We start from the raw sequence: 19,315 nt of genomic DNA, 5'->3' as shown, positions 1-19,315 counted from the left end.
CCCAAAAACTTGTAATTATTTTTTTTTTAAATGTCCTTCACATGTATTCCAAGTTTTAGAATAAGATTTATACTTGACTGTTACACCACCAAATGACACTTTTACAGTCATATAAACACATTTAAACATTTTAAATGTAAACTATACTAGAAAACCATTTGAAACCAACATAAATACAAAGTCCATTTCTAAAATCTCTCTCTCTCTCTCTCTCTCTCTCTCTCTCTCTCTCTCTCTCTCTCTCTCTCTCTCTCTCTCTCTCTCTCTCTCTCTCTCTCTCTCTCTCTCTCTCTCTCTCTCTCTCTCTGGATATCACTGACACATACTAAGATGATTGTTTTTGTCTTGATTATAAACTACATAAAAGGTGTAAACAGAGCGCAAAACATTGCTGAGTGAATATTTCAAGTAAAATGAAATTTTTGTCTGCATCTGATATCAACATACAATGACATTCTGACAAAATAAATCATGTAACGCACTATCAATCAACTGGGGAAGTATGTTGATATCTTTTAGTTATTTATTTTACTCTATTCACCTGATAAAGTAAGCGATGTGTGTCATGAATCACAAGTGGTCACAGGAGACGCATGTTAAAACCACATTAAAAACACAATCTGTCTCAGCTGTGAGTAAGAGAGAGAGAGACCACAGGCGCCTACATTTACCTCCCTATTACCATGCCACTCCTCCCTGAAAACACACACATTACAGCTGGAGATTAGCCACACACTCTCCCACTTCAATCCACACACTGCCACGCTGCCACACTACTCATTTCAGCCAGAGAAGAGATCATCTCTGTCCCATGTCTGTCTGTGACTTCCTCTCATTCACACTGCCTTTGTGCCTATCCCCACCCACCTCCTTTGGGGAAAAAATTACAGAACCTTACAACTGAGACATCTCCACTGGCAAACATGTGTTGATGTGATTTAAGTTTGGGTAACACATGGTCTAAATGCACACATTGTGTCACATGGGTTCACTAGCAAATGTGCTATTTAACAAAGTCCCCAATAGAAAAGACTATATATATATATATATATATATATATATATATATAGAGAGAGAGAGAGAGAGAGAGAGAGAGAGAGAGAGAGAGAGAGAGAGAGAGACTTTTGAACAACTTTAATTACAAAAAACTTTTTTTTTTTTTTAAAACAATGTTCAATCAATTAATTTAGCCATCACAGAACATGAAATAAAATTACAAAACACCCAAACGTTATCATACATAGGTTTGTAAATTACCATCACAGTCAACATCGCAAATACAGTTATTTATAGCCCACTTAAACTTGAACTCTTCAATATTCTCATTCAGTCGATAATATTCAAATTCTATTCTTAACCGTGACTTCATCAAACCTTCATAAATCAGTACCACATCAGTTTGCCCCACACCACCTATTTTACTTTTACGGGACAGCCAAACAGCTAACTTTGCTTGTCCAAAGATAAAATTGAGTAGGTGATAAGTCTCTCTCTTGCTGCGTTTATATTTAGGTCCATAGATATACAATTCAGGTGTGAGAACTTCCCCTAAAGTCTGACACCATCCACCAAGAATTTCAAAAAGAGGCAATAATCTACTACAACTAGCAAATAAATGAAAAACTGTTTCCTGTTGATCACAAAAAGGACAACCTATCCCTGCTAGTGGATCAAAATGTGCTCTGTATCTGTTTGTAGCTATGATTCCATGCACAACGCGCCATTGCAGATCTCCAGACCTTTTCTCAATGGGGGGCTTGTACAAGGACCTCCAGCTACCTTTCGGGGAATGGTCAGGTCCAAAAAACTCCAGCCATTTAGACTCCTTTACGGTTTCAAGAACATGAAGATGGATAACTTTTACACACAAAATGTAAGTTGCTTTTTTCCCAATGTCTCTGAAATGCCCCAGTTGAGGTGTCTTGAAAGAAAGGATACCACCTTCAGTTTCTTGCCATAAGCCAGTTGCAGCTGCAATGTCCAGTTCAGGGAAAGAAGAAACAACGTTTCCTTTTTGGTGTAAAAATAAAGAGTCTCTATAGTCCGAGGGTATATACTCACATATGTGGTTCAACAGCCTCTGCATAACTCGGACTGATCTTAGACCCAGCTTGGTAGCCAGAGTCTCTGCTGAAATCCATCCATCTTCAGTCAATAGATGTCCGATTTTTACAATACTTGCAGACAACAAAGCATTCCTCACAGTAGTTGATTTCAACACATCCAACTCAATTTTTGGATTAAAGATCAAGGGTTCTTCCAGTAGCCACTGACTCTCTTCACCATTAAGGTCTCTGCCAATTTTTAAAAGAGTCCACGCTCTCAGTATTGACTTGTAGAATGGTGACAGACCAGTTAGGTCCAGCTTATTAATGTCCATTAAGAACAGCTGACGATCAAATCCCATTTTCCCTGTTCTTCTCAGGAGGCCACAGGCTACCCCGAACCAGCTCACATCTTCACCATACAGGAATCTTTGAGCAGTCCGAAGTCTGAAAGCTTTAATTCTGGATCTGATGTCAATGAGTCCTTGACCTCCCTCCATCCTGGGCAGATAAAGTACTGGTGCTTTTAACCAATGATGCCCAGTCCAAAAAAAATCAACTAGTTGCTTTTGAATGTCCATTATCAGTTCTTCAGGAGGTTCTAAAATCATCATCTTGTGCCACAAAGTAGCAGCAATAAGATTGTTACAGACCAAAACCCTACCCCTATAGGATAGCTGGAGGAGCAACCACTTCCATCGAGACAACTGAGCACATGTTTTCTCCACTAGTCCCTCCCAGTTCTGTTTCCTATATTCTTCAGATCCTAAAAACAGCCCTAAATATTTAAAACCTTCTCTTCCCCATTTCAACCCACCAGGAAGAAGAGGACCATTATTGTCATGTCCACACCATAAAGCCACACTTTTGCCCCAATTAACTTTTGCAGATGCCGCCTTTTCGTAAGTTTCTAAACATTCTTTTACAACATTAACATCTTGATTGCCTCTTATTAAAACCGTAAGGTCATCCGCATATGCAGACAATTTAATTGACTGGGAAAAATCTATTTCTCTGATTTGCAGTCCCATTAATTCTCTTCTTAATTTACAGAGCAAAGGCTCAAGAGCAATGCTATAAAGCTGCCCTGAAATGGGGCAACCTTGCCTGATACCCCTCTGAACCTTTATGGGGACACTGAGAGCACCACCTATTTTGATTAAGCAAGTTGCCTCATTATAAAGCATCTTTATACATGAAATTAAATTATTACCAAAGCCAAAGGCCTTAAGAGTCTCAAATAGGAACCTATGGTCGACTCTATCAAAGGCCTTCTCTTGGTCCATTGACAAAAACCCCACATCAACATTATTATAAACAGCATAATCATAAAGATCCCGCATCAGATGTAAATTATCTGCAATAGATCTGCCCTTTACACAATAAGATTGATCTGTTTGAATAATTTCATGCACTACATCATTCAACCTTTTAGCAAGACACTTAGAAAGAATTTTATATTCTGAACATAAGAGTGCTATGGGTCTCCAATTTTTCAGTAATGTCAGATCCCCTTTTTTTGGGAGCAATGTTAAAGTGGCACGCTGACAACTTCTTGTTAGGCATCCTTCACTTATGCATTTTTGAGCAACTTCAAAAAAATCATTGCCAATAATAGTCCAAAATCGTTTATAAAATTCGGCAGGAAGTCCATCAATTCCTGGTGCTCGACCTGATGAGAGTTCCATTACAGCTGAGGTCAGTTCATTAAAGGTAAGTTGCGCTTCCATAAGTTGTTTTTTTTCCAAGGATAACACAGGAAGATCTCGTAAAAGTTCATATCTGCATTGCTCATTTAATGAATCAGCAGAATATAACTCAGTGTAAAAATCCACTGCAATTTTTCGCATCCTTTCTGGATCTGAAACAAGGTGTCCATTTTCGTCTTTTAAAAACAACATCTTTTGTCCATGTTTAGTTTTACGTTCTAAATTAAAAAAGAAGGACGTAGGAGCATCAATGTCTCTCTTTGTTAGATAGCGATTCTTTATAAGCTCTCCTTTAACTTTTTCATTAAGGATCGAGTTCAAAACGTTTTTCTTTTCAGTCCACATATCCTTCAAGTTAGAAGCAGCGTTTACAATCAAATTCCCTTCAATAATCTTAAGTTCTTGCTCCAAATTCTCCACTGCTTTTTTTAAACACAAGTTGGAATGGGAAGAATATTGTTGGCAATACTCCTTAATAAACACCTTCCCAATCTCCCACCACTGAATAATATCATCATATCTTCCTTTCTCATTCTTCCAAATGTCCCAAAAGGTATTAAAATTTTCACAAAAATGCTTATCTTCCAACAACTTAGTGTTAAAATGCCAGTAGGAACTCTTATAGGGTTTTTTTGTGAGACTACATTCAACTGTGATTAGTTTGTGATCTGAAAAAGGAACATGGGTAATAGTTGCATGATCCTATTCTTCATATCATGTGATAGATAGAACCTGTCTAAACGGGCCGCAGACAATCTATCATTACTAAAACTCACCCAAGAATACTCTTCAACTAAAGGATTATTTTCCCTCCATACATCTAACAAGTGTAGATTTTTTACCACTCTTTCAAGGCAGGTGGCTGACAAAGGGTGTGGTTCTTCGCCATTCCTATCCATCTTGAAATCTAAAGTGCAGTTCCAGTCTCCACCAAGAACAACAAAATCTCCATCATGTTGTTTTCTTAAAAACTGTTCTAATTTTGAAAACAGCCTTATTCTCTCAATACCTAAATTTGGTGCATAAATATTTACAAAAATAAAATGCATATTATGAATTTCAGCTCTAACAATCAAAAGTCTTCCAGGTTCTAATTCATTTTTCCACAAAATATTAAGATTGAGAGAAGGAGAAAACAAGATCGCCACCCCTGCACTTAGATTACTCCCATGGCTTAGAAAGTGCTCTCCCCTCCACCATAGCCCCCAGTCACCTTCATTGTCTAGATTACTGTGAGTTTCTTGTAAGAAGACAACATTTAATTCTTTCAAATTAATAATCTCAGAAAGAAATACACGTTTTCTCATGTCCCTCATCCCATTCACATTTAGTGATCCTACTCGTAAGACCTCCATCAGAAAGAGAGAGAGAAAAAAACAGCAGAGAAAAATTAAAGACAAATTGAAACCCATCATGAATCCTTAACTTTCCCCCTCGTTAGCTGCTCTTTTCCAACCGTTTTAATTTTTTGTCTAGCAGATGTGATATGTTTCTTAAGCCGAAACCTTTTCTGTTGGGAGAGCTCAGTATTATTACTCATTTTTCGGGCCCAAGTTACTGAAGAAACAAACTTCTCGAGATCAGGAAAAAAATCACCAATTTCTACTCCTGTTTTCCCTTTTGTTTCATCAAGAAAACTATTAATTTGTTCAACAGTATAAAGATCGTTTTCTCTTATTCTTTCCATCTCAGACCACTGCTCATCTCTCATACCATCTTCTGTACTCTGAGATAAAGCATCCATTTCCTCTCCTAAGTCTTCTTCTGAACATCTAGCCTGTGTCACTAAAGAAGATTGCAACACATCCTGTACACTGCATTCCTTCACCGTATCCGTAGCACCACAAGCGCTAGCAGGTTTTTCACCAGCATGACTACATCCAGGCTGCTCATCACTCACATTTTTAGAAACAAATCCACTCACCTCTTCTTGTTCCTTCACCTCCTCCGTTACTCTATCAATCTGCGCAGTGTCTTTCCTTTCGATCGCCTGTATTTCTCCATTAGATTCCTCGGTAGATGCGATCGTTGGCGGCTGGGGTTCCTCGCGCACTTTATGCGGGCACGAGAAGCGCTTATGCCCGACATCGCCACAATCAAAACATTTCAGAGTCTCTGTGCTCGCGTATACCATATACGAATTATCTTCATGATTGACGCGAAAGGAGGCTTCTAGAAGCCGATCTTGGGAGCTTAAGAACATAAAGATCTGACGTCGAAATGACAAAACGTGCTTTAACGCCGTGTTTTTTTTGCACCCTAATGGTATCATTCTCATGGGGCTTGCAATTTTCCCAAATCTTAAAAGTTCTTTCATGATTGCATCATTGGAAACAAACGGCGGAACATTTGAAATAGTGATTTTAGTAGCTGGGGCTGACAATGGGGAAACCGGAACAAACGCCTCTTTCACCCACAATCCGTCTACAGTCAATTCATTCACTAACGCTTCAGCTTTCAAAAATACTACGATTGCTTTGTTCATTCGCGAGCCAGAGATTATATTATCGAACCCAACCTTTTGCCCTACCACCACCAACAAATCTTCAACTGTTACACCAGCCTCTGGCACACACCTGCACCCATTACGAAGGGATAAGGAGGCCGTTCCTATCGCCGGAACGGCTGCCATACCGACACCCAGAACCCACTTGTGTGTCTTTTTTTTTTTTTTTTTTTTTTTATATAAAAATTAAGAAATATATAGCACTTAACGTAGGGGGAAAAGAAACAAAGAAAAGAAACAAAAGAGGGGGAAAAACCCCAAAAGAGAAAAGAGCGCTCTCCAACGCCACCACACACGATGGGCCTCAGTCACCCTCACCGGAAGAGAGAGAGAGAGAGAGAGAGAGAGAGAGGCTATGTTATATGTATTTAAGGAGTGGAGAAGAGTGTCTTAGCATTTTCTCGTCAAGTCATAGGCTATACTTTTTTAAATAGCCTGTGCATGGCACTTCATCTTTTATGATATGAGATTTTGGCCAAAAGACTGAGCACACACATAGCTACAATAAACGTTATAACCTGTAAGTTAATGAAAACTCAATGTGATGTACTTATTGCTTCAGATGCGAGCGTTCTAATGACGAGAAAAACAGAATTTTCTGAAATACGCTGGTCAAAAATGAAACCTTGTATCCTTGCAATTTTAGCTTGATTTAGTTTAAATGTTAATAATATAATGACAAATATACATTTCTGACATTAGTAACCTGTTCAATTTCTCAATTTAACGATTATTAATGCAATAATCTAATCAACCAATCACATGGCAGTTGCTTCAGTGCATTTAGGGGTGTGGTCCTGGTAAAGAGAATCTCCTGAACTCCAAACTGAATGTCGGAATGAGAAAGAAAGGGGATTTAAGTCATTTTGAGCGTGGCATGGTTGTTGGTGCCAGACGGGCTGGTCTGAGTATTTCACAATCTGCTCAGTTACTGGGATTTTCACGCACAACCATTTATAGGGTTTACAAAGAATGGTGTGAAAAGGGAAAAACATCCAGTATGCGGCAGTCCTGTGGGCGAAAATGCCTTGTTGATGTTAGAGGTCAGAGGATAATGGGCCGACTGATTCAAGCTGATAGAAGAGCAACTTTGACTGAAATAACCACTCGTTACAACCGAGGTATGCAGCAAAGCATTTGTGAAGCCACAACACACACAACTTTGAGGCGGATGGGCTAAAACAGCAGAAGACCCCACCGGGTACCACTCATCTCCACTACAAATAGGAAAAACAGGCTACGATTTGCATGATCTCACCAAAATTGGACAGTTGAAGAAAAATGTTGCCTGGTCTGATTTGTCTCGATTTCTGTTGAGACATTCAGATGGTAGAGTCAAAATTTGGTGTAAACAGAATGAGAACATGGATCCATCATGCCTTGTTGTTACCACTGTGCAGGCAGGTGGTGGTGGTGTAATGGTGTGTGGGATGATTTTTTTTTGGCACACTTTAGGCCCCTTAGTGCCAATTGGGCATCGTTTAAATGCTACGGCCTACCTGAGCATTGTTTCTGACCATGTCCATCCCTTTATGACCCCCATGTACCCATCCTCTGATGGCTACTTCCAGCAGGATAATGCACCATGTCACAAAGCTCGAATCATTTCAAATTGGTTTCTTGAACATGACAATGAGTTCACTGTACTAACATGGCCCCCACAGTCACCAGATCTCAACCCAATAGAGCATCTTTGGGATGTGAGTCCTGGATGTGCATCCTACAAATCTCCATCAACTGCAAGATGCTGTCCTATCAATATGGGCCAACATTGCTAAAGAATCCTTTCACAGCACCTTGTTGAATCAATGCCATAATAAGCAATTCTGAAGGCGAAAGGCGAAAAATTACAATTTTTTCCTACAAAGTGACGAAATGCGAGGTTTCAGCCTAACAGCGATGATAGAAAGTGATTTTTTTATATGCTGTAACAAGTTAGTATGGATGTCAAAAGTCAATACCTAGTCAAATAATATATCAAATAATTTGTGTGCATGTCCTGCTTACGCTTCATGATAATGCAGCTTGCTTTACAAATCCACTTTTTTGAGTGAATGTCAATAAAGTAGGGACAAAAAAAAGGATTTCTACCAAAATAATACAACAGTTTATTCGATTTTGTGTGGAAGTTGAGCCTAACAGACCTGCCATTTTCTATTTTCATCAATATAAATCAAACAAAATACTGACATTCTAATATTAATAAAAAACACTGCACATGCCACTTTTTTATGAATATTTACATTAATATAACATTTTAAGGGAATATTAAGGGAAGTGTTTAATTGCATAATTATCATAATATCAAATTTGACAACCTTAAAAGTCAAGTTCACCAATAGTACTTCACCATCTTATTTGCAGATATTTCATGCAGTCTTTCAATTACTATAATATGCTAAAAGCTGCAAAAGCATGACAATTACAAAATAATTAGAATTGTTTTTTTGAACAATTTGAACTAATTAGAACGTGCCACTGCTTGAAATTACTTTGAAAACTACTTAAATAAAAAACACAAAATATAGTGCACTTTAAATGCAACTTGCATAGCCATTTCATACAATGGCAAGTCTTTACCTTGTTCCACATTTTCTACAGTACCATACTGGGCTAACAGGCCGTCCAAGACCTGCAACGAGAAGAGCACAAACAGTTAAACACAATCAGCAAAACATCTTTTACACATAAATTGTTTTTAGACATGTTTACACATATATTGTTTTGATATGATACTAGAAAGAAATGAGATGGAAATTGATACAAATTACTTCTATTCAATAAATTATTTAATACATTTAATAAATATGTGTAATAAATTCACATAAATGCTGTTCATTGAACTTTCTAATCATCAAATAAAGATTTCACAAATATATCGAAATTGATAATATGGAGCTACAAATCATCATAGAATGATTTCTGAAGGATCATGTGACACTGAAGGCTGGAGTAATGATCCTGAAAATACAGCTCTGCCATTAAAGGAATACATTTCAAAGAATACATTTCATAAAATAATTTTTTAGTGTCAGGTGATTCTTCAGAAATCATTCTAATATGATGAATTGTATCTCCATATTATCACTGTTGATAACAGTTGTGCAGCTTAATATTTTTGTGGAACCCATGATACATATTTTCTGATGATTAGAAAGTCCATAGGAACAGCATTTATTTAAAAAATAGAAATTGTTTGTTTTATTATATTTCTGATCTACTACTATACTTTTGATCAATTGTATTGTATCCTTTCTGAATAAAAGTATTTTAAAAATGTGATCCCAAACTAGTTTTTGTCATGTCAGAGTTTTGTTTGAGAAAAAAGACTAATGATATTCTACAGTACAGACCAAAATGTGTCCAGATTCAAAAGTGGGGTGCAAATGTCACCAAAATGGCCTCTTGTGGGTGTGGTAACTGCTTGGTGTAGCATCAACAAATGATTTTTACAGAGTAAAAAAATGAAAGTGAAAGTGGCATGTGACATGTGAAGGCCAAGTATGGTAACCCATACTTGCAATTTGTCCTCTGCATTTAAACATCTTAGTTACTGCACACACTTTTAGGGAGTAGTGGACGGACACACACACACTGCAAACTGTGGACAAAAACACACAGAGCAGTGGGCAGCCCTTTTTGCTGTGGTGCCGGGGGGGCAATTGAGAGATTGCTGGTTAGATGCCTTGCTGTCACCTCAGTAATTTCCTGCTGGTATTGAGAATTTAATCCCTGACTCTCTAACCAAAAGGCCACGACTGCCCCCATTTTTTTACACAGTGAACCACAAAACTCACTAAGCTATGCAGAATACAGAGGCACAGTGTCCAAAAACATGAACGAAGTGTGTGAAAGCGTGTAAGTGGGCCAGTGCTCAGTGTGATGATGTCATTAGGATTTACAATCAGGTCACCAGGGCTGAACACTCTCCAGACAGATTCACACGGACTGCAGAGGAAGTGTATTTGTGTATGGGCGGAGCTTCTCTTACGCATCGTCAGTTAGAGAGAGAAAGAAGCGCGGCAACCCAGAGGAGACAGACAAGAGTCCTGACCACACACACACACACACTGTTCTCTCTGCCCGAGCAGTTACACACTCACCTCCCACTGGAGATGAGGAGGAATGTTCCGGATCTGAATCTTCCGACTCCTGCAGACACAGAAAGAAAGCGAGAGAGACAATGAGACAAACAAGAAAGTGAAAGAGAGAAAGGAGAATCAGAAAACAGAAGAGCAGCGATATACAGGCTATGGTTACATACATGCTGCCTCTAAAATCCATCAGATCCAAGAGGGACTAAAGAAACAGTGAGACAAAACACTTACAAAGCTTGAGCATCAAAGAGCTGTCAATGAAAACCATGATAATCTCTAAAGCGGTGTGTGCATTGACAGATATTTAAAAATATATAAAAAGCAAACAGAAATGTATTTTCAGTTCTCCAATTATTGTGACATGAGCAACAGTAACCATATTCTTGAAATAATTTTTAATTATTGTGAATATGGCAAGTAATGTGCTTTTCCCCCATTGTATAATTGTATAATTTCAGTGAGTCCAATTCTAAATTTGGAAGCAGTTTTTCTTACACACAAATGTCCTGTATGACATTTTCTAAATATTCAATTATGTACATTTTCAGCAAATATAGTTTATAGTTTAATATAGTATCTGTTTATTACTATTTTGTGATATTGCTGTATTTTTTAAAGGTACATTTTTGATAATTTTTGTGTTCTTGTTGGTTCCTCTGATTACAGAAAATTCACTCTTATAAGCAAATATATACATTTTGAAGAAAAATAATAATAATTGTATTAATTTGTATTATTATATTATTACAATTAAATTGAAATAATCACTCAACCCTATCTTCATGCCAATTCTGACATATAACAGTCAGCACCTCTTAAAAGTTTGGAAACATTTGTTTAAGTCTCTTATGCAGATCAAGGCTTATTTAATCAAAAAATACGATAAAAAACAGTAATATTGAGAAATGTATTTGTGTGATGGCAAAGCTGATTTTTAGCATCATTACTCCAGTTTTCAGTGTCACATGATCCTTCAGAAATCATTCTAATATAACGAGTTGCTGCTCAAGAAATATTTCTTAATATTATCAATGTTAAAAACAGTTCAACTGCTTAATATTTTGGTAGAAATTGTGATACTTTTTTTCAGGATTCTTTGATGAATAGAAAGTTCAATGAACAGGATTTATAGCATTTAAAATTTGTATTACATTTATTAAAACGTTTATTAGATAGAAATCTTTTGTAAAATTATAAATGTATTCATGAAAGAAATGCAACCTTGGTGAACAGAAGAGACTTTAGCAGATAGACTTGACCTTATCGATATGGTTAATGATAATATTGTGCATCACTTTCGGAGCATTTTTTAATAAAGATGTCATTATTTTGATAAATCTTTTACCTTGATACTATGAATCATTACAAAAGTCTTCACAAGCTCTACATTCACTGAGGGAAACTGTCCAATGACATGCTCAGGAGAGAGAGAGAGAGAGAGAGAGAGAGAGAGAGAGAGAGAGAGAGAGAGAGAGAGAGAGAGAGAGAGAGAGAGAGAGAGAGAGAGAGAGAGAGAGAGAGAGAGAGAGAGAGAGAGAGAGAGATTAGTTAAGAGTGAGCAGGTCCCTCATTCAGTATTTTGCACCAGAGGGACTTGCCTGTGTCTGTGCTCCATCATTCGTCGAGTCCGACGCTACCCAACAGCTTCTGAGCGGACCGACACCAAAGCCACACAAACCGCTCCACCACAAGCTGTTAACAACTACATTAAAATGAGTGGAATCGAGCTGGCCAGAGGAAAGAGCAGTGAGAGAGAGGCAGAACGAGATCTGCAGAGGCACTTTCACACTCAGTTCACTATGGCTCTTCTGCAGGTAGACAAGCGCAGAGTAAACAGACGGATAACAGTTAAAGCAAGAGGCTTACAAAGATGCGCCAAGTGTCATCTTTCATAGTCCCCGGCAGGAAGAGATTAATCTCATTCTTCCAGAGTAAAGCTGCCCTGACTCAGGTCTTTACACATTTTCTTTACTCTCTGCCCAGCACACTTAGCAATACTCTAGTGAGAGAGCTCTGCACAGCTCTGTAAACCATGACACTTCCTCCACGCCGCTCAAACCTTCTAACTGCCTCAGCTTCGGCTAATGCTGTGGCCTGCTAACTGTCAATCCCTCTAAGCTTCCTGTTGAGAAGGGGCAATTTTCCATTCCAGCATGGCAGTTCTGCTAGCTCAAATCTCCACCTCTTCATCCTGACCCTCAAATTAGAGGGTTCAACTGTAAAACCATGTCTGCAACGGACATGAGCAGCACATCGTGATAAGCTAAATTGCTCTCATTATAATCAATGATGCTGTCTACACTGGAAGAGTCCATTGTCATGAGTTGTGGCACCTTCAATTGGCTGTTTCCAATTCCATTTATGATGCACTTGTAAGAGCTACTCCAGTCACACTATTATCTCTGTTTGTCCACAAATAAATAGCTTTACTTGCAGATATTGTATGTATGATCCTTTTTTGTTTTTTTGTTTTTTGCCATGGATTTAATCGTACAAATTTTCCAAAAACTTTTCGTTGTTTCCGGTCCTTAGAAAATATTGGCTGATACTGGTAAATTGTAAGCAAATCTCAAATATTGACCACTCCTAATGTCATAGAAATTAATTTGAGAAGTTAAAACACTTACATTGCTTAGCATCCATTTAAATCAGTGTTTCTCAAACTTTTTCTGCCATTCCTCACTTTGGAGGTAGGGAAGGGTTCCGAGCCCCACCTGTCCCCAATCGCCCCAACAAAATGGTAATTATCTAAGCTTTAAAGTAAAGTTCACCGTTATTTTAGAACGTTTCCCCTTATTGTTTCCATGGCGACGCGTCATGCTTATCACGTGACACACCACAACCAAAATAGCGCTGTATGACAGTCAGATCCATAGATATGTATGTATACATATCGATGGTCAGATCTATGTGACAGATGTATTGCTTTTATTCAAGTTTTTTTCTTTTTTATTTAAAATATTGACAAACTTGTTTATCATGTCATCAACTATCTAAAAATCTAATTATCAGTGTGTTTTGTAATTTATAAACCGTTATAAATGATCTTGATTTTGATCTATAATGTGAGATGGGCGCTGCCACCTTTGAACAAATGTACCGTAGTTAAGAGTCCAGTCAACCATTAACCAGATTTACAGCGTTTAAATTCATCAGTTTCTCCTGAAATAAGTAAGTGACCACTTGACCACTCCTAATGTCATAGAAATGACATTAGGAGACTGAGAGACATAACTGGGAGACATTAGGAGACATAACTGGGAGAAGAGTCGAGTAAACTTTATAGTTACTTAAACTATGTGTATCTGATATGAATAAAACATGTTGGCAAATTATACTTCAATGGATTGTTATTGCTGCTTCCATAGACACCAGTGTGTATTCTACAAACTCTAAATGTATTGTTTTACTAGTAGTTATGTGTATTTAAAGGTTTTAAACTTAAAATAAACATGTGGTTGAAAACATTGCATGATATTAGGCCAATGTCAAGTGCTGAGCGCGTCTGCATCTGGCTCAGCGCCAGCCAGCACGATCACAGTTTGAATCTGGCAGTTATGTCACGTCACTAAACATTCTGAATCCCATATCCCGGGACTGTACTCTCAGGAGCACAGAAATAAAAATACCACGTGGGACTACTCAAAAGGTGGTAGAGATGGGCACAAACAAATGAGAGCCTCATGAAAATGTGTAAATACTATGAGTGTGCAATTTCGTGGAATGTATCCTACCCAAGAGCGTGTCATATATACGCCATAAAGTGCGTAGCATATGCACGTGAAAAACTGCGTAGCATATGCAGGGCAAAACTCATTTTGGTGTATACATATCCACGAGATTGCACACTCGTACTATTTATATGCATTACCATGAGATCGTGTTGAAAATGAACAAATGTCCTCCCATTTGTCACGCCCCACTTGTCATGTCTTTATTCCCCACCCAGTGGGCCACGCCCCACACTTTGAGAAACGCTGGTTTAAATGAATGCCTGTAGCTGCGCTGTGAGTGTGATCTCCCATCCCCATGTGCGGGTTGAAAAAATGTGGAAATAGCTCCCTCTGCTGGCTGTAGTCTTTAGCCTCTGGCTAACAATTCCAAAAATGACGCAAATACACCAGTAGGTGGTGTCAAGAGACTAAGAAAATTTCGTTTTTGTGTTATATTGCTTTAGCCTAGAAATCTAGACGCACCCTAGCAGCAGCAAATTTAATTTGCTGCGAATGTAGTCTAGCAACTCTCGGTAGACATACGAGCTGGAAAAACCAAACTTTGGTAAGGCCAATCACATTGTGTATAAAGTCGGTGGGCAGGCTTAATATAATGACGGTGGAGTTGTAATGGTTCCGAGTGCTACTTGAAAACAAAGAAGCTGGCGAACGGCAGTCTTTCGAATCGGCTTTGGCCGCGACTCTCCACTCTAGCTCCGCTTTACGTTTCTCTGGTTGGTTGTAGCGCTTATCCAATTGTGTGCAGAGGGAGTTTGAAAGACAACCGTTAATCCCGCCCCTCGGATTGAGCCCTGTCAATAGTGAGTTTCCAGACCAAACATCTTGATGTGGGTCTGGCTTGTCAGGCTCATACTGTTTAGTTTCTATTCAGAATCACAATCTCTATTTTAAACAAAAAGAGTGATTCTCAATTTATCCAGAATCATGTCGCTCTACTGTATGCCTTTCTTTATTTTGTGGAACATAAAAGAAGATATTTAGAGAAATGTTCAAATGTTTTTATTTGTACCCATTCAGTGGAATTCACCAGTCCCCCCACTACGTAAATTGAGAAAGCTTAAAAAAGAAAGGAAAGAATCGCAGCAACTGTTCATTTCTCTGTCATGCCTTGTGTTGAGGTTCAAATGCCTACGACACGACAAGTGGACGGCTTCTTTTTTCTGTCTGCTCTCTCTCTTTCTAACCACCATAACCATCCATGTTCTTTCCCTCTCTTTTCCTCCTCCATCTCTCCATCATTCCTCCACCCTGCTGGGGTGGAAAATGTGACAGTGCTCTCCACAACTCTTCAGGGGCTCCTCATTTTCAGCATGCCTGTGGCAGCTCTGGATTACTGAGCCCTTCCTGGACGCGCACAGGCTCAGATGCACACGCCCTGCCCATCGCAGGAGGATCCTGGTAAACCTCAGCATCTCTATGCCTTTCTTCTACACATTCACACTCACAAAACACATAAGGACTTTAAGCTGTCCACTTTGTTTGCATGTGCTCAGTCACAGTTCCTTACACGCTTGCATCATTTCTTAATCCCTTTTCTTACTTTCTTACTACCGGTATTTTTTATTTAAGGACTTTTTTCTCACCGTTCCTTTCAATAAAGTGCCAATTAAAATGAAACATACTGTTACTAAAATAGTTATCTGGCAAACTGAACGTGCATCTGTACCAATATCAAGCATCAGTGATTGTATTAGGTTCTATTTGCTTTTGACACAATGCTCACTTCCTGTAGGCAAATGTCAGCAGACTGCATGCCAGTGGACAGGGCCTATGGTAAAATGATGTAACTATTAGTCAATATCTTCCTCTGGAGAAAGGCGTGTGCAAAATATATTTGCCCGTGTGTCATCACAGATCCTGCAATATCAAAAAGTATTTTGAGCTTGATTAAATTTGACTTAATTAGATTTGTTTATAATGAGGGGGATGTTTTAAGCTATGACACTTGCAGGATGTTTTAATGGTACAATTTACAAAGACATATTAGTACATGTCAAAAGATCAAGGCAGATTTGATTTATCAATGACTCATGTCATGACTCCTTTAAAGGCAAATATATAATTTTCACAGCTAGAGGTCGCTTATTTAAAACAAAGGCGTAGCTGGATGAATCATGGGGGTTGTTGTCTTCACCTCTACATCCAGTGGAAAATAATTATACGGGACAAAATTCATATTCATGGTTGAGCTGATGTATTAAATATTTATTAACATTACTGTTTGATGAAGCAGGGTGCGGCTGAAAGCCATTGAGTGGAACGAGGCAGCTGGAGCGATTGCTGGTGAGAGACAATCGTGACACATGGCTTGAGGGCAGTGAAGCTTTAATGATGCCACAGACGACCGCTTCCGCTTCTTCCGGTCATGTGTGGGGTAAAAGCGCTGTTTTATCATATTAAATACATCTGACTGTGTTGAAAGTTATGTTATAATGCTTCTCTGTGCATTCACTCTACGGCTACTATGAGACATTTGTTGCACACTCCAGTAAGCTAGATTGATATTAGGCGTGGTAAAACATAGTAGACGCGGTTAATTAAAGAAAACAAGATTTAAAGGTCCCGTTCTTCGCGATTCCATCTTTCAAACTTTAGTTAGTGTGTAATGTTGCTGTTAGAGCATAAATAATACCTGTAAAATTATAAAGCTCAAAGTTCAATGCCAAGCGAGATATTTTATTTAACAGATGTTCCCTTTCAAAGCCTACAGCGAACGGCCGGTTTGGACTACAGCAGGAAGTGCAGGGATGTAATGACGTCACTAGAACCGTTTGTTGACTAAACAATGTTTATTAACAAAGATTCGGGAGGAGGGCTTTCAGATAATTGACACAGGTGGAGAGCACTCAGCTAATCAACAAGAGGTGTATATATACACGCAGCACTGTTGACAGTTTATCAGCATCCCTCCTCCACCCCTTCTCCACATATTGCTCTTTTAGTTCTAGCCACTTACATGAAGGGGGGTACTCTGGGTTCGGGCCAAGTTCAGGCTCGAATCCCTCCCCCCGGACAGCATGCCAAATACGCATTTATATTACTCTATATAATTATATGTAAGTGTGAACTCTCCGCTCACAAGAACGAGCAAAATAGGGTGCATGGTGTTGTTGCTCTCCCACGTGGAGAAGAGCATGCATTCAGCGCTTGCATCTCCCCGTTATGGTAAGAGGCGGGACCTTTCCGGGCAAAGTGCGCTAAGCTGCTGTCACGGGAAGCGCTGGCCCAATCAGAACTCGTTACGTGTTTCTGAAGGAGGGACTTCATAGAACAAGGAAATCATCAGGCCGTTTTTAGGACAGAGAAAACAGCGCTGTACAGATAAGTAAAATGTGTGAAAAATGTTATATTGCACACTGTAAACATAATCAAAGCTTCGAAAACACGTGAAGAATGGGACCTTTAAACAATGAAACTAACTGTGTTGAGCTGTATAACAATACATCATTTTCTGTAGATTAATGTAGCCAAACAGTTGCTCTCCTGTCTATTAAAAAACATAATATATTAAAACATCTTTGGTGTTTCCACGGTTTCTACAAAATAAAACCAGAAATCAAAGGGTAACGCGGGCATGATGCCATTGAAGTTGCACGGATACGGCTCGTGTCCTGGTTAAAATTACTAAACATTCTTGGAAGTATTTAGGATAATGTAAGTACACAAGTCAACAAAATATATAACATTGTTCTAGTATTGTTCTAGGGGTCTTTGGTTATTTGAATAAAAAAAATTGAGATGAAAATTGTATAAGTTTATAGTATCAGTCAAAAAAATGTACATTGGTGCATCCCAAAAAAAATGAAAATGTATATTTAGTGTATACACAACATCACACTAAGAGACAGAGAAACAAAACTCTTGTCACACACATACAATGCCATAAATAAGTTCACACACAAACGCAGAGAGCCAGGTTCTGGATCTCTGAGGATCAATTTATGATTTGCCATCAGGAGTGGGCAGGTTTATTAGCTTGTTATTTTCGAATCTCTTCAGTGAGCATTTGTTTATATTTATGTGTAATGGAGCTGAACCCAATGCCCTTTTAAATTCGGTCTCACAGACCCCTTCACCCCAGTCCAAAACCACCAGCACTAGAAGATACAGACTGAATGCACTGCTTACCGTATGTTTGTTGAACGTAACCAAGCTGTCTGCTGCTGGTTTAGAAAAGGGTGCCAGACAACTAAATAAAAAAACATGCTTCTCAATTTCTGCCTTTGAATATCTGAGGGTGGCCACGTTCAGTCGAAAAGCTAATATTTACAGCAGCCAGATGCAGCGCACAAGCTAGAAAACCATGTCGGCGCACACGCTCACATACAGATCCTCACATCCGTGCGGATGGTGCGAAGGAACGTTCGGTACTCGAAGCGGCGTGCAGCAGACGGGTCAGAATAGGACCATTCACCTTGGGCCAGGACCTCTCAGACCTGCTAACGACCACCATCCGATCATCCCTGTCAGCCAGACGAAATGTTATTCACCATACATAAATCACTCAGCCACAAAGCGGGCACGTGAGCAGGGGTGGCTAATTGGCCGTCACACGTGTGCAAACACAGAACAAACTTTTAGCGGTTCCTCATTGGAGATTGAAAAAGAGGTGGACCTCACTTCTCTCTAATCCCCTGGTCGTGGACACAACAAAGTTAGGAAGCTGACTCTTATCTGGATCCATGCACAGGAAACGAGAGCAGACTGCCAATTAAAAAGCAACTTGCACTTTGGTTGCAATGTCATGTGATAAATTAACTGTGGTTTTGATCAGCATGACCTCCATCTGCTCCTAAAGCAACTTTATTTATGCTAAAAACTATGTTTTTTACAATGTTACTTACAAGGGATCAAGGTTTGGCTGGTGTTCCCATTATTCCCACCCACACTGTAAAGAAAAATGAATGTTCTCCAATTGAAAATTTTCTAGTGACTGATCACATCTAAAAAATGTAGTTAATTAAATTGCATCAATTCACAGAGATTTAATTTGGCCAACTGAAAATATTTTAAATTGGAGACATTCATTTTTTTACAGTGCATATGAGCTTTGGTGAAAACCTATAAAGACCCGTTACTGCAATAAACGGGCACAGACCAACAAAATGGCTATTATGGTTGGGTTGACAAAAAAAATATCTATTCTATTTTATATCAATTCTTAAATTCCAAAATACAGCTCTGGAAAAAAAATGTAAAGACCACTTAACATTTAGAATTCAGT

The 19,315-nt window shown here is 38.7% G+C and overlaps 1 protein-coding gene across 3 annotated transcripts in view; it reads right to left on the bottom strand.

Annotated features, from left to right (window-relative positions):
• igf2bp2a (insulin-like growth factor 2 mRNA binding protein 2a) overlaps positions 1-19,315 on the bottom strand; it is a 71,785-nt gene that overhangs the window by 27,524 nt on the left and 24,946 nt on the right. For all 3 annotated transcript variants that reach the window (XM_067443565.1, XM_067443564.1, XM_067443566.1), the window contains exons 3-4: positions 10,364-10,412; positions 8,841-8,892 (exon numbers count right to left, since the gene is read on the bottom strand). In XM_067443565.1, the coding sequence (XP_067299666.1) occupies positions 8,841-8,892; positions 10,364-10,412 (101 nt within the window). The remainder of the gene's footprint in view (positions 1-8,840; positions 8,893-10,363; positions 10,413-19,315) is intronic.

Source organism: Pseudorasbora parva, chromosome 5, assembly GCF_024679245.1.
Source record: "Pseudorasbora parva isolate DD20220531a chromosome 5, ASM2467924v1, whole genome shotgun sequence".
NCBI classification, from domain to species: domain Eukaryota; kingdom Metazoa; phylum Chordata; class Actinopteri; order Cypriniformes; family Gobionidae; genus Pseudorasbora; species Pseudorasbora parva.
Note: the sequence above shows the minus strand (reverse complement) of the source record. Positions and strands in the feature narration are given on the sequence as shown.